The sequence below is a fragment of the Bos javanicus genome, chromosome 12 (assembly GCF_032452875.1).
Source record: "Bos javanicus breed banteng chromosome 12, ARS-OSU_banteng_1.0, whole genome shotgun sequence".
In the NCBI taxonomy this organism is placed as follows: Eukaryota; Metazoa; Chordata; class Mammalia; order Artiodactyla; family Bovidae; genus Bos; species Bos javanicus.
In genome coordinates this window covers 46,569,390-46,591,490 of record NC_083879.1, presented here as the reverse complement: position 1 = coordinate 46,591,490, position 22,101 = coordinate 46,569,390, and the positions used below count along the sequence as shown (strand labels likewise).

Here is a 22,101-nt window from a genome sequence, read left to right as displayed (position 1 = left end):
AATACGTCTTCACAACACACAGGGAGAATTTTCTAATATCAGTTACAGTACTTTGAGTTTTGCTTATGCAAATCGAGTGAAGGTTGGAGAGGAGGAGATGGAAGGAGAGGACTTGAACCAACCAGAGATGGAAAACAATAAACAAACAAGACAAAAGCTTGAAAACCTAAAGATGTGATACGAAGAGTGGGAATTTGAAATCTGTGCAGTTGATTTATCTACTGTTACGAAATAACATTTGCCTTAATCATCGGTAATATTTCTCAAAAAAAGAAAAAAAAAAACAGGAAAGGAAAAAATTTGAATTTTTTCTAGGGTTTTCTTTCCTGAATATTTTAATTTGCATTATGTGCCTTTTCTAATACTACTGTTTGATCAAAGGGGTACGTGGTAGTTCCTAAAAAACAAAAACAAAACCACTTCAGAGACCTGAGATGGGGGTGAGGGGGAGGAAGCTCCCACTCAGGTCGGGGCCAGCTCCCCAAGCCTTGCCTCTGAATGGAGCACATGCTGGGAGACACAGGTTTTCCTGCAGAAAATTTGGACTTTGCTTTGATGTTGGGTGGGATTATGGCATGGTCAGCTATCATTACTCCCTGTCCATGGCTTCTGAGAGTGGCAGGTATTGAGTGAGTGACAGTTTAAGGAAATGTGAGAAATGAGAATACTTAGAGCAGATTTGGGGCATTTAATTTCAATTTTTTTCCATTTGCAGGACTAGAATTTAAAATGAAGAAACTAGTTTAGCATTTTAAAAACTATAGCAAGTTTGTTTAAGTTGTGCATGCAATTCCAAAATAAAATTAGTTTCTCAGGACTTAATATCTTCTTTCTCAACTCTACTGATTAACATAGTCATTTGGAATTAAAAAAAAAAAAAGGTATTGTTGCCCAAAACAGGCTTAAACACTTAAAGAAGTGTTCTGATTTATGTAATGTATGTCCAATTCCTACTTTTAACTGAAGTCAGAAAAGAGTGAAAATTGATATAAATTATTTCTGAATATATCAAACTACATTGGCTAACTAGGCAAAACAACTGTATACACTTTAGCTATCTTATAGAAGTTAATCTACTTTTTAGCAACAATCAATTTTTTGAATTCTTATGACCCAGGAAAGCCTCCTGATATAACTGCTTTATCCCCAAAAGTTTAGTATAAACTTAGACAAATTAGTCAATAGTGCCCTATTTCTCTATAAATATTTCCTACACCTTTTGACAGTAGACTTCAAAAAGGTTAAAGAATTAAAAAGATAAAAAGAAATGTGATAATAATTTCAATACTAAACTGTGAATCTGATGCTAATAGTTTATTTCTGAAATCTGTCAAATGCTAAAGCATTGTTTCTATCTTGTGAAGTTAATGAACATGTGCAGACAGGTTTAAAGCCTAATTATTTAAGATTCCTAGTGATATAAACCGAGAACAGACTTGACTTGTGCTCAAATCAGAGATTGGTCAAATTTTTTGAATAAATAGCACTTCCATGCAACAAGTTAGAAAAGGGAAGAAAAGCAAAGAGGAAGGCAAACAGGAAGAGAGTGACCCTAAACTCAGCCCAATGTTTTTAAGCATAGCTACCCTTTCTGCCTTTACAAGTCAACTAGTGAGCTTTGTTTTTGTTCATTATTTACAAAACATATTTCTGCAAATTGAGAAGGACTTTCCCAAAATACAATGATAGTCTTCAAATATATGTGAATATATATCTATATATCTACATATATATATATATATATTTATTCAAATAACACATTAGCAACTAGCCTTAGGTCTTAAAGGACGAGAAGATGGTTGGCGTCTATGCAAGACGGGTTAATTACTTATAGAGTTTTAGGTAAGAAAAAGTAGGGCTTTCTTCACCCCCTCCCCCACTTTCTAAATCTTCAGGGATGCCTGATCTCTTCGAATTCTCTTCATATGATTGGCATTTCTGACCTTTGGGGCGAAAGTGAAGTTATCCTGAACCATCCACATTTCTGTAGCAAGCATTTCTTTCTTTCCAGAATCTATTAGGAAATAAAGAATTGAATACAGAGCATTCCATGATTCTTAAGCTATTTCAGACTGACTTTCCCCCCCTAAATTGAAAACTCTCCTGGAATTTTCACTACCTTTAAACAAATAAATAGTTGAGTCGACAGATAAAATAATCAGATACAGAAAACATACGCTTTGCTTCATGTGGATTTTCCTCAAAATAATTTCTTAATAATCATGAAGTCAGGGGATGTGTTTTCATTTATGTCTCTTGCCAAAAAAAAAAAAAAAAAAAAGCCAAGATACATCCTAAATCCCTTGAAGGAGAGCTCGGAGCGCTCTGGCTCCTCTTTAAGTTGGCAGGCGATTGCTTAGACGGTTTTGGAAAAAATTACGAGTCTTCTCAGACGAAATGTAATATTAAGACATGCAATCTAACGGTAGTAGAAAAGTAGATGGTCTCTCTTTCTGATCGCCACTTCTGGGTCTCGGCTTTTCCTCGCGGTCCCTCCCATAGTTTCTTTCCTTATTCTCCCCCCTCCCCGCCCTTTTCCCCCGCTCTCTCGCTTTCTCTGGGTCTCGCGCTCTCGGAGTCTCTGCTCCGAGTTCCTGGTTGGATAATTTGGGTTAATACTAGTGAGTGAGGTTTTTGCGGCTTCAAAGGGTATTTCAAGTTTCCGGAGCTCCTCCCCTCTGCACCGTGTGACAACAACAACTCGTCCAGCCGGCAGCCTGCACTTTTCAGCTCATTTTCTCTCTGTCATTCCCCTCTCAATCTTTGATCAATGTACTTGCCAGGGAGAACCCAAGTCCTTCAAACCTCCTCCTTTTCACCTTCATCCTTAACTTTGTGCTAGAGAGCGGGACCCACACAACCACAGCCGACCCTTCCCGCCCCCGCCCGACCCCCCCCCCTCCCCACCAACCCCCGATCCCAGCCCCCGGAGAGGACTCACATTTCGACTTGCGGGACACTTTTGTGCGTTTCTCTCCAGAGCGCCTCTCTCGCTCGCCCCTTTTGCGCTCGCTCGCTCTCTCACCCTCACCTCCTTTCCCCCCTTCTGTCCCTTTCTCTTCTCTTCTCTCCCAGAGTTGTGGTGGTTGTGGCCCCCTAGCTCCTTCTCCCTCCCCCCTTTTCTCCCTCCCTCGCCCTCCCCGGGGGTGTGTGTGTGGCAACTTTTCCCCTCGCTTCTCCTCCTTCTGTTTCCCCCTTATATGTGACCATGGCAGTGCCGGCGGCTTTGATCCCTCCGACCCAGCTGGTCCCCCCTCAACCCCCGATCTCCACGTCTGCTTCCTCCTCCGGCACCACCACCTCCACCTCCTCTGCGACCTCGTCTCCGGCTCCGTCCATCGGGCCCCCGGCGTCCTCGGGGCCAACTCTGTTCCGGCCGGAGCCCATCGCTTCGGCGGCGGCGGCGGCGGCGGCGGCGGCGGGCACAGTCACCTCCACCGGCGGCGGCGGCGGCGGCGTGGGCAGCGGCGGCGGCGGCGGCGGCGGCAGCGCGGGCAACGGAGGCGGCGGCGGCGGCGGCTGCAACCCCAGCCTGGCGACCGCGGGCGGCGGCGGCGGCGGCGGCGGCGGCAGCATCAGCGCCGGCGGCGGCGTTGGCGCCTCCAGCACCCCCATCAACGCGAGCACCGGCGGCGGCGGCAGTAGCAGTAGCAGTAGCAGCAGCAGCAGCAGCAGCAGCAGTAGCAGTAGCAGCAGCTGCGGCCCCCTCCCCGGCAAACCCGTGTACTCGACCCCGTCCCCAGTGGAAAACACCCCCCAGAATAATGAGTGCAAAATGGTGGATCTGAGGGGGGCCAAAGTGGCTTCCTTCACGGTGGAGGGCTGCGAGCTGATCTGCCTGCCCCAGGCTTTCGACCTGTTCCTGAAGCACTTGGTGGGGGGCTTGCACACGGTCTACACCAAGCTGAAGCGGCTGGAGATCACGCCGGTGGTGTGCAATGTAGAGCAGGTTCGCATCCTGAGGGGACTGGGCGCCATCCAGCCCGGAGTGAACCGCTGCAAACTCATCTCCAGAAAGGACTTCGAGACCCTCTACAATGACTGCACCAACGCCAGGTAAAGAGCCAGGGGGACGGTGGGGGTGGGGAGGGAAGTCTCCGCCGCCTTGGTCCCTGCCCAACCGGTCCCCTCGCCCTTCCCTCGCTCTCTGCCTGGCTCCGTTCTCTCCGCGCGCCCCGGTCGAGCGCGGCCCTCTGCTCCCTTTCCTCGGGGCTCGCTGGCCGCTCCCGACCTTTCTGAGAAGTTGGCACCTCACCCTGCCCAGATCGCGCTCTTCCGGCCGGGTCCGCCCCTTGCTCGCCCGGACGCGGGGGTTCGACAGATGTGGCTGGCGGGAACCCCAAGTCTCGGGGCGGACTGGGCGGGTAGGAGGCGGATGGTGCCATTCCAGGGGCCACAGCGCCCTTCCTGGGCTGCGCGGACGTCTGGGGAACGCTTTCAGCGCTGCTGCCAGTGTTTGCGCGCTCCCTCGGACCCGGGTTCCACCGCGAGGCGCCGGGCACCGGCCCGGCTGCTCGGAGACGCGGGGCTAGATCCTGGGGGCGGAGGGAGGTCGTAACCCTGCCCCGCGGGGTTCGTGGAGCGGGAAGACGCGCTAGGGGTGAGCGCCCCGCGAGGTAGCCTAGGACGTGGGTCACTTGGAGGTCGGGAGGGGGACGGTCCCAGAGGCCGGGAGGCCAGAGTAATCCCGGGGGACTCACATTGAGTTCAGCCCTGAAGACCCGAGGGCAAGCCTGCGGAGGGGAGGGGAGGGGTCTGTGTGTGCACGCATCTGTGCGTGTGTCCGCGCGCGCGCGCGCGAGCGTGTGTGTGCAAAGAAGATAAAGGGGTACGTTTGCCCGGGGCAGGCGCGAGGGTACCGGCAATGTTCCTGCCGTTGGGGGAGGTGACCGGGTGCTTGGGACTCTTGGAGGCTGAACTGGAGACATGGGGAGGGAAGACAGCAGTTGGCTGTCTCGCTCTCTCTCCAAACTGTTCTTTCCTTCCTTCCTTTTTTTTTAAGGTTAGTAGCTCACGCAATGAGCAGGTGCAGATTTTGCTCTGGGATGCTCTGTGGACCTGAATACCGGTGCCGTGGCTCCCCTGGTCCCGCAAAGCGCGCGAACCCTGGAGGCCACGGGACCCTGAGCCCGGCCGGACCAGTTTTATGCTAATGAACGCTCACTGGGGGAGGATCTACCGAGAGGGGGCGGGAGTGGGGTAACTTGTCAGTTTCGGGGTAGAAGTGATCCTTTCCACCCACTCTCACTGTACGGTCTTGTCCCCACCGTTGGCTGCGGAGGGAGAAGTTCAGAGAAGCCGAGTAAAAAGCAGGGAAAGTTGCAGTCTCGAAGTGAGCGCGTGGGAACTGCGCGCAAAATTTGTGCGGAAACTTCGGTACCCTCCAAATAAGTTTAAAGATTGGGAGGAGGAACGGAGTTTTATTTCTTTTTATGTGTGCCCCTAGTATAACTAAGGAAACTGAGGCGGGAAGGAGAGAGGCGCAGGACTAGACCAGAAAGAAACCGGGGTAGAAAAGCCCCTAGCTATTTCTTCCTTGGAGGAAGACTTCTGGCTAGTTAGTGCCCTGGGAACACGAGAAAGGCTCCAACTCCAATCCAGTAAATGTCCTACCCTGACCCAGCCAGAAACTCTTTTCCGTGTTTACTTCATTCTTTGTATGGGGGGCATGAGTGTTTATCTAGATTTTGAACCTTCGTTTCTACTCTTTTTTGGTGAACGCTGAACACGCGCGTGTGTATGCGCGCGTGCCCAAGAATATGGACAGGTGGCAGTAAAGATTGAGGGTGAATCTTGATCACTAAACATCATTTACAGAGACAATTGGGTGTACAGAGTATAAAATATTTGCCAAAAATCTGCTGTTAAAGCTGTTTAAATCAGGGCAGAAAATTGTTACGGAGTTGTTATAAAGAATGCTGGTTGAAATCTGAAGCCAGTTCAGATAAGACTGTGATAAAATAAGATTGTGATAAAATACCTATCCAGTAAATTGGTGAAGCGCTCTTTTTCCTTTTAGTAACCAAACCACTCTGCTCTTGAATCTTCTTTGTGTGTTTCTCACAGCACACACTGTACTAGATAATTAATGGCTATTTCAGATAACACACAAAAAATTGCTGGAGAAAACTGCTTCAAAGATTACGAAGTTATGCTCAATTTAAAACAGGTAGTGTTACACTTCTTACAATTATTTCCTTGATGCTTTTGTTTTTTCTAAAATTTCTGCTTAGGTTTTGGAATTGAAGTCCTCACCATATGGTTGGAGAATATTCTTAAAGTTACCAGGAAAGAATTTTTAAATATTTATTTTTTTCCCTGAGGTTAACAAAGGCTCTGGAGTTAAAACTTTCAGAACCAAGAAAAGTTAAATTCAGTAAAACTGTTTACCCCTTCAAAAATATCTTATCAGTACTCTAAAGTTTTAATACTTTACAATGAAATGTGTTATTCCAGAACTCCATTTGAGGTTAAATGTGGTAAGTTTGTTGATTTACTGTTACATTTTGATCTTTTTATCAACTATAGGACTTTCTCAAGCCTAAATAACATGTAAATACTGAAAAGGGGTGTGTAGTTGCAGATATATTCCTAGGTTTCCCTAATTCTGCCATTGACTAAGAAGATACAAAACTTATCACTGAACTCTCACCAAAATACACTGTTTGCATTGTGATGCCTTACTTTTTAGTGATAGTTACAAGTGTTATTGCCTTATTTCTTTACATTGGAAGCAATAGCTAAAATATTTTTCATCTTGAATTTCCCAAACTAAAATTATCCTGTTCATTCAAGTCCAGTTTGTTCCCTTACTATTAAGATCCTTTTTCATTCATCTATATATATATATTGATTTCTTTCATTCTTGTTTCTTTCTCCTCTGGCTACTTAAGAGACTATCTAAAGGAATAATTTATGCAGAAGAAGAACGGTGCAAGAAGGCAAACTATATGAAATAATACACACATAGTGTGCAAGAAACATCAAATCTTAGCACTTTCAACTTTTTATAGAATATATATCTTACTATGTCTTTTAATAGCATCTAGATACCAGGAAATCTGAGGAACCAAAGTGATGTTAAAGAAAGGTTCATAAACTTACTCAAAGTGGCTCAGTAAGTTAGTAAAAAAAAAAACTCGGAGTGCATTTAATTTGCTTGGGGCTATTGCATTAGTGTGCTATCTATGAGCACTAGAATAAATGTTGAAGCCATCTGTCATTACCACAAGGAGATGAAACAGAGACTGTCACCTCCTTGATAGTAAAGCTAAATAAAATAGGGTTTTCAAAACATGAAAGAAAATATAAGGAAATATATTTAAAAGTTGTCAAAGGACAAAATCTGACCTTGATCAGCTTCCTCCAGTTATTATTTTTAAACTAAACATTAGTTGCATGAACATGGCTGTTGCAACAGAGGTCACTTAATTAACTGGTAACCATTAAACAACAACAACAAGAGAAAAGTAATTATGGAGATGGTCAAGACTCTGTTTATCTGAGTCAGTTGCTTGTTTGGAGGTTTGGGTTAGGATTCGATTTTCTGTGAATTCAGGTAATGAAAAGTGACTTGATTCTGTTTTGTTATCGAAAATGAATTTTTCTTTGAATATTACCAGAAGATGATTTTGTCTCAGGATCTTCCAAACCAGCTTGTGATTTGGGTCCTACATAGACCTAGATTTGTGGAGTTTTTAACTTGAAAAGATTCCAGTTAGTTTGATCACACATTTATTCATAGACAGTATTCTTTTGTCTTAGAAGTCAAAGCCATCTATGGACAGCAAATTGAGAGAATTTACATGTCTTTTTTTGTTCAGTAGTAATATATGAATACAAGTTTAGTATAAGAAGTATAAACTATTTTCTAATTCTTGACTTGCTTCTTTTTGTCAGAAGTTTTTTTTTAACAGAAAATGGCAATATTTATTTAACATTTCCTTCATTGCATGGCACGGAGTTATGCCTTTATGCCTCTGTGTAGAAAGTTTCAACACAATACAGTCTCACTTCTCACAGATAATTATGATACTTGGCACAGAGAAATTAAAAAAATTACTTCAAATGAAAAGAGACTATGCTTTTGAAGTGTTTTGTATTACAGTCGATTAATGGCTCCTATAAAGCCTAATGTTTCGTTTTATAACATTTCAAAAAAAATATGGCATAATTAGAAGAAAAGACCTAAAACGTGAAAGTTTGCTTGGTCTTATCACTTATTTCTGAACGCTTTTTAAATATTAGTCAATTCCAGTTTAATGGCTAATACATAAATAAAATCTAAGAGTATTCTAACCTTGGGTTTACCTTATTTAATCAAATTATGTTGCAAAATACAAATTCTTGAGTTATTTAGATAATATCTTTAAAAACCTACTTTTTTTTTCTCTTGGAGTTAGTCTCCAATAATATTATATTCATTATTGTAACAAAGTGCACATAGTTATAAAGATCATGCTTGTTTACTTTCTGAGTTCCACAGTTAATACCGGGAGACACTTAATTTGATTTGTATATAGTATTTTATTTTGTGAAGCTTCAAGTATTATGTAAAATAAACTGCAAAATAGGCTGATTTTCAGAGTTTTCATGCATAAAATTTTTGCATTTACATATAAGACAGAATTTTTAAACTTCATTTTATTAGTCTAAATCTGCTTTTTTTTTTTGCTTAATCTACCACATATCACGGAAATTGAGTATAAATTATTGAGACCAATATTAGCCACTCTCTTTTTGCCTCACTACCTCCCTCAGCCTCCTGAGATGTGACACCCAGTATTGATTAAAGTCTTGGCTGGATTTGAGCATAAATAACTCTTCTCTTTGGTGATTTACCATGTGTGATTCACTAGCATACGAAAACATAATACGCTTTATTGTTTCTCATTTGCTGTTTTGTTTTTGGAATGTAAGTAGCATTTGTAAATTAGCTTAATGTGCAACCAAGTAGTTGTTATTTTAAGAACAGTTTGTGCTTTGACTGTCAATTAGTACTATTTTATCTTTCCAGATTATTTTACTAAATTGTTTCACACAGTTGCCTCTGTTAATCACATAAAATAATCATTTAAATTGCATTGTGTTAGCAACATAGAACACATGTATTACAAAATTCAATAAGATATGAAACTCTCACAGGTTGTAAAATGTCTCCCTTTAAATCTGTATCTGAGGAATTTAGTTTGAAATATGCCTTCTGAATAGATACAGGTGAGTCTTTTAGATTTCACTAAACATTTTAGTTTTAAGGTCTTCATTACTTGGTTCTTATAAAAAGTTCAACTTTGCCTGAATTTAATCTTTCCAGGATTTCATTTTCAGATTGCTCACCAGGGGGAGAAATCACATGATGTTATATACCTTTAAAATAAATAAAAATCGTGATAAACTTGATGTTAACTGTTTGGATGCTTTAATATGTATTTAATATTAAGTTCTATCATTTTATGTTTGAATTATTATGAGAATGGAATGACCTTAGCATGTGCCATTCTTTTAACTACTGAGTTACTGCACTGTGATTGGTCAGGCGTGTGTGTGTGTGTGTGTGTGTGTGTGTGTTTGTCTCTGTGACTGCTGCAGCTAAAAATTCTAGCTAAGAATACATTAAAAATACATTTGTATTTATATTTTCAGACTTAGCGACTACATTAAGTAGTCTCTTTTCCATTATATTTGTTATATTCAATAATTTACTTCTTAATGAAGAAAACCTGAATTTTTTAAAAACCCACCAAATGGGGCTTAGGTAAGTGGAATATCAAAGGCCTTGATCTGCATAAATCTCATATATCTCTGCATACCAGAGCCTCTGTGAGTCCACATTGTCTTCAAATTCCTTTACTTGCCTTCTCCTCAATTGGTCAGAAGTATTTCCAATCAAAAATAATTTTTTGCTACATTAGCTGTCCTTTAAATAACTTAATTGCTGACATTTCCTTTTTAGAATATGTCACAGAATAGAAATGACTCAATTAGAATAGTGAAGTTAGGTTACCAAATTATTTCTTTGGAAAACCAGAATACCAGGATAGTATATTTATAGTTGGTCTAGTAATTAGTTATTATTTTAAGTCTAGTAATTAGTATTGGATTAAATGGTGGATCATTTTATTTTGATGCACCTATTTACTTTGAGAAGGTTTCTGAGAATTTTTTGAGTGTGCCTGTTCCAGATACCTGTCTAACTTGAATGTACATATTTATTTTAATTATTAAGTACATATAACCATAAATAGAGAATAATGCTAATCACAACCTGATCCAAAATCAGAAACCTCAAGCTGGGTGCATTTTAAATTTCTTGTGTATTCTTATTTGGACTTATTTTATAAGATAAGAGGATTCTAAGTCACTCATTAGGAAAAATTTGCATGTAGGTTTTTCTAAATAGGATATCCAAATGTTCAACGACTAAATTTTGTTAAAGGTGTGGCCCTATTGCTTTCTGATTCATATTAGTTTGGAGTTGATCCAGGATATCAAGCTGGGATTCTTTTACACATTTAAACATACGTGACTTGAGTGAAAGTTATCAGAGATGTCTTACTAAACTGGAAAATTCTCTATGTGTTTAATTTGTCTTATATTTTTTTGCTTAAAAATATATTCAAGTGTCTAAAACTCTGCAGCATGGCAACACACTGAATAGCCAGTTGCCTTAAAAAAAAGTTTCAGAGAGTAATGATTAAAAAAAAAAAAAAGGCTGTTTAACTAAAACATCTAAAATGTGTTGTTGTCTAAGATGAACACAGTACCTAGAGTATATTGCATGTTTCTTGCAGGAAATAGAAATTATTGACTATAATTTGAGAATAACAATAATTTAACTATAAGTAGATTTATGCAGTGGATTTTGAAGGTAGTGTATATGTTTGACAAAAAATTGGACATGCTTTTCAAGCATGATTTTCTCAAAGCAAATGTGAAATGGACAGCAAATTAGATTGGTTACTTTTGGTTAGTAACATTGAAGAATTGAGAAATGTTTTCCTGTCCTTAGAATAAATTAACAGAGGGTTAAACGAAGTATTTAAAAGTCACGGTGTAACTTATCTTTGAATTTATATATGGTATCAAAACTTTCTAAATAATTAGATTACTTCTCCAGTCACAACAGAAAAAAGAAAGACTTTACTTCAAGGACAAGGAAAATGTATCAGAAAGAAAGAGGGCTAGTTGACAGAGAATTATTTTATATTATAGAAACACATAGAAGCATTTCTAGTAAAAATTTACTAGTTCAGTTTAAAAAATATGGTCATTTTTAAAGTAAAGGTAATTAAAAATCTCGAACATGTTAATTAGGAAATATTTCATTACTTTTACGCATCAAGCAGAGGAGTGTTTTGTTAAAATCTTAAGCTGATTGTTTTCTGAAATTGTATTAATAGCAACAGTAGGTGAGCTATTTTATTCATAGCCTTATTTTTAAAAAACATTTTGCTTAGGTTTAAACAAATTACTGAAGGTGTAACTAGTCTTTGAACCCATCACAGTTCTGCTAAATACTGATGTAGTCTATATCTATAGTATTAATTCTTATTTTATATTTAAAATATTTGATTTTTTTAGCTTAACTTTTTGGAAATGATAATTATGTCTTAAGTGAGGCAGTTTGTAGTTTAATAGTGCCTCTGGATTTTAAATGAATAACTTGGAGCATTTTGAATTGTAGTCTCACCAATCACACATTTTATCCTAGGATGGATGTTCTTGTGTGTGCAACAAGTGTAAAATTTTGATCAGTGTTTTAGGAATCTTTGTGATGGATGTTTTCGTTTGTATTAAGTTTAACCCATTTGTGGTCTATATGCTTATGCTTAAGGAATTATAATATCTTTGTTAGAAAAGCTTTTACATATATGTATATGTGTATATACCTACACACATATGCACATAAAAGGCATATACAGCATAGAGACAGAGGACAAACAAATTATAAAAACAGCTTAATTTTGCTCTCTATAATTTATTTAATATAAGATGACACACGAAAAGCCAATTTGACTTTAGTGAATGACCACAGAAAACTGTATTTAAAATTAATTTAGGGTGAAAGATGCAGTTTATATTTAAATGTTTTAAAATATAATTATAAATACAACATTATATGGTGATTAAGATAGTGATTAAACACATCTTGATTTTCCTTGACCTATATTTTATAACTAAGATATACTTTTAATTCTCTATGAAAAATATTTATACTTGATAATTTTTTTGTATGAAATTGACATTAAACTATTAGGTAGTTTAATCTACATTATTGAAGAACATTTAAAGTGCTTGATGTCATCGTACTACATCTTTTATTGGTTTATTTCATTGCTGCTTGCACTTTAGAGCAAGCATATCCTTTAAAATCAGTGGATAAATGATAGGAAAACAATTTCATAATCTAAGAAAAAAAGATTGCTCTTCTAAAAGCTTTGCCATCAATGAGATGAGTTAGGAATGAGGTCAATGGGTTAATCTGCAGGTCTACATAAGGAGATGTGTATTACCACTTCTTGCAGTGGACTGTAATTGTCTTTGAAAACACCTGGTAGAGGTCCAGTGAAATTGAAATCCATTACTTTCTCAATCATTCCATAGCATTTGTCAAGTCATTACGTCATTGAGAAAAGTGCAGGCATGCACGCGTTTTTTTTTTGCCAAGTAGAAAGGAGCTTATATTAATAAAATAGTGATTGCTTAAAAGACTACCTCATCTAAAGCTTGAAGAATTAAAAAATAAAAATAAAAACACTTGGACATAGTAACTGTAAAATGACATTTGGTAAGAAGTTCATCTTTGCATTTAGTTATCTAAGTAAAAATATTTCACATTCCTTTTTGCATCATCTTATATGCATATAATTTTATAAGTTAGTAAAAGTGGTTTCAAAATATTTTATGACTTGTGACCTCTGACACCTTTATTCATACCTTCTAAGAATGCTCTGACAAATGTATATTATAATCAAAGATGAATAATGTCTTCTTTTGACAGACCGGTTTTTTTTTTTTTTTTTTTGGTCTTCTCACTATTGACAATACATGCAGATTTGAACTTGTAGCCAGGAACAGTGCTTCCATGCTTCAAATTGCCAAAAGACCCCCAGGGATAGAAACTTGACCTGCTTTTATGAAACCATAGAATTACATTTATACAAGTTACCCCATGGGAAAGGAATGAACTGATCCCAATTCAAACCTTAATATTGGAGCCTTCTGGGTCAAATTTGATTTTCTTTCTGTTAACACCTGTTTAACTCCCAAATTTCGTAACTATATATTCTTAGGAAATTTACAAAATACTATTCATGAAGGACATTTCACACTTAAGACACAGTGCCATCAAAATTTTGCAGCTATTCGTTTTCACATGTGACTAAGATGCTACTTTTTAAAGTAAAATATCTAACTTTTGAATATGCATCCTAGAGTAAAACAGTTACCTTGTATTTTTTATTAATTTCTTGTTACAGAAAAGCCAGTCCTAGTAGGTGAAAAAACTTTTTTCCCAGGGAGTTATTCCCTGTGATTACATTTCAGAATACAAATTTTTATACGAACATATTTTTATTTTCTTAGGCTCAAATTTTAGAAGGTTAAAGTTCTTATTTTATTTTTAGTTGAATCACTTGAAAATGTTTCCAGAAGGCTACTTTTGCCACCAGCAGTAACAAATGAAGGAGATCATTGACAAATTGCATACATAAAAGCCAGTTTTGTTTTAGTTATGTGGACTGGGCCTAAGTTGGAAAAGTGATGTTAATCATTTGCTTAATTTCTGGAATATCAAAATGCCATATCACATATATGCAAATGGTGACTAATATAAAATGGTAGGATTATAATATCTCTTTGCTTATAACTGGCAACATTAAATGACTACCATTAGATTTAGAACCTACTTCATCATATGGAATGACTTGCTCTCAATCTTGTATACATAGAAACATTTTATAAATGGTAAAGCAACACATATACATATATACCCTCCAGTCACATATATGAAATGACCATTATAATGGTTAAATAATTCCATGATTGATTTTGAAATTGAGGTTAGCAAGTTCCTTCTAAAATAAAAACTAGAAAGAATTTCAGACTTTTCACTTTTTTTTCACTTAGCATTAATAAAGTCATTTGGGTAATTAGTTACTTTATTAACAAGGACCAAACATAAAAATTCCTAGTAAAAATGATTATAACAATCAATTCTTGGAATTTGGAGGAAAAACACAGAGATTTCCAGTGGAAGGTATACCTTCCACTTACTATCATAAGTCGTGATCATCAGGGAGAAAATATTTAGGATTTTAAACATGTGTTGCTTATTATTTTTTATTGGCTGTCATGTGGTACAAAATTAAGTTTCACTGTCAGCTAACATTTTTCTGCCTTGCCTTCACACAGCATTTGAATGAAGCTGAAAATTAAGTCCATCGTTTGGATGTTTCCTAAGATCACTCTGATGTCATATTTCTAAAGGCAACAAATATTTCTTTTCATTTCAAAGTTTGACCCAACTAGTTTCATGGGGATTTGACATGGCTGTTGCTCTGTGCATTCCGTGACTGTGAAAGGAAGGAAAGGAGATAGATCATGTGACTCGACCACATCTTACAAAGAACCTAGTTTAGGAAAGGCAACCTATTCTGACTTTTGTACTGGTGATAATGTGTAGTTTCTTTCTTCGTCTTTCAGTGGCACTTTGCAGCCCTATTTTCAATAATGACTGATAGGGCACCAAGTGAACTGCAAAAAAGAAAAACAGTTTGAAAGATCTTGCTATATAATGCATGAAAAGAGAGGTAGAACTTTTATATTTTAGGTAATTCTCTTTAAGTAGAGTGACCCTTGATGTTTCATAGAATTTTATATCATACCTAATACAAGAAGTCTTTGGACTTTCATTCTCTTAAATACCTTTATTACCTAAATTGTCCTCATAATAAATTCTCTTTTTGTTTGGTAGACACTCTAGTGAAATCTAGTAAATACGAATTACCTGGAAATATCTATCCAAGCTGGGTGTTTGAGCTGTTGATATTTAAATTGGATTCCTCCAATTCAACAGTGTGAAAATAGAATTGATTTTTGTTTATTTTCTCCTAAGTTTAGGAAATGAAATTCAAATGGTATTTATTTGATCTGAGGTATACTTATTTTGCTCTTTCTTTTGGGGAGTGGGTTAAATAAGGGCCCATGACAGGGACGCTGTTTGTTTTTCACAAAAGTTGTTTGTGATTTCAGGTACTCTTGGGAAATCTCTTGATCAGATTCACATCTGTTCCTGTCAAAGTGGGTGCTAAGATACCGGTCACCCAGCAACCATGTCCAAGAGGGAATTGGGCCGATAATAACTTCAAAAAGGAATGACAGATGCTAGATTAGGATGAAAGACAAAACGCATGAAAAATGAGCTTGTTAGAATCAAAAATTTGTTCAAGCACCTTTATGCAAATTAAATGAATATTGAATATTTGCATGCATTTCTACTTTTTCATTTGATTGAAAAGAGAAGAATAGCACATTTAAACTCACAAATGTGACTTCTTTCTTTTGTACTAATCAACATACAAAGCTGAATCTCTTAAAAAAAAATCAGATTAGCCACCTGGGTTCTTATATCTCTATTAAGTGTATTAAAATGTTTTTCTTATAGCAATGGTACTCTTTGGGATAAATTTGTTTACCTAATTTTTTTCATAATAAACAGTCTCGTGTGAAGATTATTTTAGATAAACATAAATCCATTGCTTGAGAGAGCATTTCAAAGGTAACTTTATCCTATTGTCCTTGAAATTGGTTAATGTGCATTAATAAAAGATCACTCAAGATAAGTTCACACCAAAAGCACAGGCTTTTCATTGACTGGTTAAATCACAATGCATTAAAGTAAAGCATGGTAGTATTCCTGAAATGAAAAGTAGACAGATCTCTTCAAAATTTGAGCTACTTTTTGATATATTACTAATTTTTCTATTGAATTGTTCACATACTAATCAGAATTTGGAAGCATCTGATAAAATGCAGTGATTGAGAGAGCTTTCCGAGTCTTGGTTTAGCAATGTCTAATGTGGTCACGTAGAGAAATTGATTTTCTTCAGAAATTAATTAATTTTTCATATCGCCCTAAGCTGCAGTTAAAAAGAGTGCATACTTGTCTGTTTTTTCCAGAAATATTGCCTAATCATATTAATACCATTGCCCCAAGGATGAAAAGATAATTGTACAAATGCATTTGGAAATATGTATCACTGAGTATTTATGATTAAATTATGCAAATGACCTAGCTCTCATCCTTTCCAGACCCAGATTGTCTAATTAGGATTGATATGCTGAATAGATGTTCCAGAATTTGAATACAAGCATGTCCAAGGAGCAGAAAATTGGAAATGACAAGGCTGAAATCCAAAGAAAAGTGTCTTTCGTTTCTACACTTTGTTAATGTGCTGTTAGCAGTTGAGGGTTTTTTCCCTCCCTTTGGCTATTTTGTGACTCATGCCCATATTAGACGCAAGTATGAGAAATGAACTAAACTTCAGCAAATAGCATTTCATTTCTATTTGGTGCTTATTTAAAGATAATAAACCCCTGGTCATTCAAACTATTAAGTTGCTTCAAACCGCGTAAACTAAACCCCTGGTCATTCAAACTATTAAGTTGCTTCAAACCGCGTAAACGTAACCTTAACTGAGTGACTTTTGGAGAAAACTTCCTTTATGTTTGTATCAAATCTTTATTTCAAAACTGGCTCTCCAAACTTCATGGCATACCAATGCGGTATTTTCTAAGGATGCGCTTTCTTGAATATACAGTTTATTCATTTAATTCATTTACTTAAATACCTATCTGCTTATATTTGGAGAAAACTGTTCCAATAACAGCTCTGATTAGGGGGAAAAAGCAGCACTTTAAATGTAACAATGTTTGAATTTGAAGTCCTCAGCAGGCTTTCTCCCTCATTGATTACACTCATTCATCTTAGATGGAGGGGTGGTAGTGAGGAGGTAGGAAGGGACTGAACTGTCAGGACTCCAGCCTTTGTTAAGCAGCGGGTAGTCACTGCCTCTGAACTCGCCTGGCTCCTGCTTTCCATCTGCAGGATGATGGATTGCTATGTTTAATACATTTCAGCTTTTGTCTGTCATAGTGTGGACAGACAGTACTATCAGTGATTTCAACAGTGATTAGGGAACTGTTTCAAACCCCTCCTATTGGCCAGACAGCCTCCAGGAACGTCTGATGAAACATACTCATTGGCACTCTCACCATGTAAGTGTGTAGTTTGACTAGGCAGAGATTGTACATTCACGTTTAACCCAGTGCAGAAGCCCACTGAGAATTTTACTAGACCATACATTCACTTTAGAACAAAGTTACACAAGACAAAATTGTAAGAACATCTGGGGTCTCAAACTAAAATGTTTATCCCAAGTAGTTCCAAATTAAGATAAATTTGTATTCTTTAAATATTAGCAGCATATGTTTATGGTAGAACTGTATTCTGTAGACGTTGTCTGTAGTCTGTAGACTGTATTCTGATGTCAGTTGTTGCTGTGCTCCTCAATATTGAGCTTAGCTATATTGGGAGGATAGAATTTGAAGACTATGTTAAAGCAGTAAGACATGACGTGGCATGCGCTATTCTGGGAGTTGCTGAGCTGTGGGTGCTTTGTGGTTCACAAGTCTAAAGAGTGAGTGATTTCAACAACCAGAGAGCCACTAGGTACAGCTCAATATTTTCCCTGGAGTGTCTTACTCTATTTATAAAACTGGTGCTAAGAAAAATACAGTTAACTAAAGGAAAAGAAAATATGCTTTTAAGCCATTAATAACTTAGGCAGAGTTTTATTTGGAAAATTGAACATATCTAAATCAATGGAATTTTACTAATATTAGTACAACAGACCAAATGTAAATGACAATATAGATTTAAAATTGTATTATAAACATGAAATTTTAACTCTTTTAATAAGGAGGTAATTATCAAAATGGGGCTTCCTTGGTGTCTCAGTGGTAAAAGATCTGTCTGCCAGTGCAGGAGACACTGGGTTTGATCCCTGGGCTGGGGAGATCCCCTGGAGAAGGACATGGCAACGGACTCCATATTCTTGCCTGGGAAATTCCATGGACAGAGGGGCCTGGTGAGCTACAGTCCACGGGGTCGCAAAGAGTTGGATATGACTTAGAGACTAAACAACAACAGCAATAATTATCAAAATAATTCAGCCAAAGTTTTGAAACAAAATCTAAATCAGGAAAATCTGTGTGTTTTCAACTAATCTCTACTAATAGGGAAGAGTAAAGAAAAGTTTAGATAAATTAGCCCCAAATATTAAATGAGAATAAGAATTCCAGGTCCCCAATTATATTTTGTCCTACTGATGTGCTTTTGACATTGAAAATTTTTTATCTGAGATTCTTTCAGTAAAGGTTTCTGCTTTTGAATATGTGGTTACAAATATGCTTTGCTGTGCTAAGTTGCTTCAGTTGTGTCCAGCACTGTGTGACCCTTTGGACTTTAGTCCACCAGGCTTCTCTGTCCTTGGGATTCTCCAGGCAAGAATACTGGATTGGGTTGCCATGCCTTTCTCTAGGGGGTCTTCCTGACCCTGGGGTTGAACCCAAGACTCTTACGTCTCCTTATTGACAGGTGGGTTCTTTACCACTAATGCCACCTGGAAAGCCCATGGTTACAAATATGCAGTCCCACAAATTCATCCATACACAGCATATCATGTTTCTTTTGAACTGGTTCAATATCTAAACTTGTTTGCGTTTTGGCATTGCTGATTTAGTAATAATGACAGGTGGGGCTATAGTTTCTGTGAGAGTTAAAAAAAACATTCATATGTTTTGTAGCTTACCTTGTTCTTTGCTTTATTTTAAAGCTTGTCTTACTGAAACAGTGTTCAGCAACAGCATAAAAATTGTGCACTCATTCAGCATATTATTAAGGAGCCATTCATCCAAGTGAATCAAAGGTATAGCTCATAGTAGACTTTTGTACAGAAATTACATAACTGGGGTTTAAGCAAATCTGGATTTTTAGATCAAAGCTATTCACAATTTTTATAGCACATAGTGAAAAAATGGACCACTTCACAACATTGTGGTACTGCCTAATCACTCTGATGTGTGGCTGTCAAATCTTTAGTTTTAGAGTATTGCATCTTCATTTATCACCTCCATCGTGTGGGTGAGGGCAGGCAGGGAAGTGGCAGGGTGTTTATTCTTTTCAAGAAGGATAAGATCTGAGGGAGAAGCTATTAGCAGCTCCCATCCCCTGAAATCACTGTGATATGTGGAATTTCTACCAAGTCAAATGGAAATGCATGGATGAGGCAACTAGAGTAAACATTCGGAGTTTTGAGCTCTCAGCAGCATATTGAATGGAAAAAGAGATGATAGTGAGTTAATATTCTGTTCCAAAACCATCTCATGGAATGACTGTATCTTACCCAATGGGAAAGATAGAGGGCAGGAGGAGAAGGGGGTGACAGAGGATGAGATGGTTAGATGGCATCACTGCCTTAATGGACCTGAGTTTGAGCAAACACCAGGAAATAGTGGAGGACAGGGAAGCCTGGTGTGCTGCAGTTCATGGCATCCCAAAGAGTCAGATATGACTTAGCAGCTGAACAACAACAAATATTTAAGGAGGTAATCAGTGGTCAGTGGAAATTTAAGATTAAGGATCTGGCTGGGGGATAGAGCTTAAAGAGAGGAAAGGAGCTCTTATACAAATAAAATCTATAGACACTTTCCCTCCAAATATTATAGAAAAATTGAAGTGTTTGGCAAATACAAATGTGTATTTTGCCCATAGGTGAATTATTCAGAATCGGATTTCCTGTAACACTGGGAGTGTGTGTGTGTGTGTGTGTACACATGCATCCACATGTATACTGTAGGTTGACAACCCCCGTTATACACATTGCCAGTCCTATGTTTAGTTAAACACCATAATTACAAAATAATATAAGTCATTTGTCTTACTGTGGTTAAATAAATACAAAAATGTGTGCTAGAAACTAAATGAATGAGTTTCTCAGGAAGGTAAATGGACAAGTTTGCTCTCTGGAAATGTATCATAGTGGAAGAAGGTTAGAACTGCCTTTAATCCACTTCATCCATCTCTAGCCACAGTGAGAGTACTCTGGCTTCCACCTGCAGGCACAGAAGATCTGCATTTAGCGACCAGCTATTTCTGTTTTGTGGGTCCATAGTTTGTGGGGAAATAAGGAGTCAGGCTGGCAGGTTCAACTTCTTATTTCACTAACTTCCTATAATGATTCTACCTCTAATGAGGTGAATTACTACTGCATGAAAAAGGAGAAAAAAGGGTTTTGGCCATCTTAGCTAATAAATCACATTGACTGGATGGCTGATCAGATCAATTGTGCATAAATCAGTGCCTTAAAGAGTCTTAAACTAAGATTCTACCAAAGACCAATCGATCCACCAGCTTGTGTAAAGGCATGGTCTCTTGCCCATAGCAAACTGAACAGAAGTCCACAATATTGAAACTGTTAATATGCTGTCAAGTGTTGAAATGAATGTTTTCAGATCTCAAGAACATGGCTGTGATGAATAAAGCAATTGTGATTGGGTCACATCACCTAATACATTTTTGTCTTCTCTAGTTCACTTTTATTAGTTAGCAAGGAATTGTAATTCTCAATACATATATGAAAGTTAAGTTTTGAAAGCTTAATCAACTGTAATTTTGGGAGTTGTTTTCCACAAAAATATCATTAGGTTATGTCAATAAGAAATTGTTTTGACTCTCTGAGAGTATTTCATTGCTATTGTAGCTATTATCTGAGATTTACTAATCTATAGACAACTTGGATTTATAAGAACAGTCTGGAAACTTGATTTCAGGTTTCAATTCTATCTGTGACTACATGGGAGATGTTGGATTAGTCAACTGGAACTTTCCTACTGTCAAATGTAAAATGGGGGTAGTGAAAATAACTTTTCTATTTATTTTAAAAGAAGGTTGTGAGGATACGAATGTGATAGTAATTATTTGAAAGCACTTCAGAAATAGTAAAGTGCTTTTTATGAGTTGTTATCTGTTTAGAATCCCACTGTATGGGTGTGTTAGTTGCTCAGTTGTATCTGACTCTCTGAGACCTCCATGGACTGCAGCCTGCCATGCTCCTCTGTCCATGGAATTCTCCAGGTAAGAATACTGGAGTGGGTAGCCATTTTCTCCTCCAGGGCATCTTCCCCATCCAGGGATCAAACCCAGGTCTCCCACATTGCAGGCAGATTCTTTACCATCTAAGCCATCAGAATTCCCATTCCTTTTTTAAAATTGAGATATAACGTACATTTTGTGTAAAGTGTTATGTGTACAATTATTAATATTAATATATACTTCAAAGTTGCTAAGAGATTAGATCGTAAATGTTCTTACCCAGTTGTGTTTTAAAACTTCTTTTACCAAACAATGCACAAAAACATAAAGAAAAAAACCTATGTTGATTCTTGCTATCATGTTCTTCTCTTTTTAAGGAAGTAACAGTAAAATCATAACAATTAAATTCTTCTTTCTTCTTTTTTTTTTTAAATTTTATTTTATTTTTAAACTTTACATAATTGTATTAGTTTTGCCAAACATCAAAATGAATCCATCACAGGTATACATGTGCTCCCCCTCCTGAACCCTCCTCCCTCCTCCCTCCCCATACCATCCCTCCAGTTCGTCCCAGTGCACGATACTAAATTCTTCTTTCTTAAAAGGAGAATTTGTGAATTCTGAAAAGTTACAGCCTTTTTATAAATATAAGGTTATTAAATTTTTATTGACATTAACTTTCAAACATATGTTAAGTAACAGTTTAACATGACAGAATCTTTAAAAGGGAAGAAAAGATGAAATATAGCCATAGCATCTGCAAAGGAAATAACTTATTTTGTTTTGAGGAGTATGACATCCAATATCTGCAGTAACTGCTATGCAATTCTCTATGAAAGCAGGAGATTCTGTGAAGTTTGCATCAGGTTTTTCTTCCTTTTCTTTGTGCTAAGTAAGGTATTGTGAATCTTTGATTTCTTTTTAAATTGCCTAGAGCGTTCCATTTT

General features: G+C 37.7%; 1 protein-coding gene across 3 annotated transcripts in view; it reads left to right on the top strand.

Moving 5' to 3' along the window:
* The first annotated feature begins 2,542 nt into the window (after nucleotides 1-2,542).
* The window catches only part of DACH1 (dachshund family transcription factor 1), a 475,499-nt gene continuing 455,940 nt past the window's right edge, over nucleotides 2,543-22,101 (top strand). Inside the window, exon 1 of one of the 3 annotated variants that reach the window (XM_061435055.1) lies at nucleotides 2,543-4,056. In XM_061435055.1, the coding sequence (XP_061291039.1) occupies nucleotides 3,209-4,056 (848 nt within the window). In that variant the 5' untranslated portion in view covers nucleotides 2,543-3,208. The remainder of the gene's footprint in view (nucleotides 4,057-22,101) is intronic. The other 2 variants (XM_061435056.1, XM_061435057.1) reach the window with 2 other exon arrangements.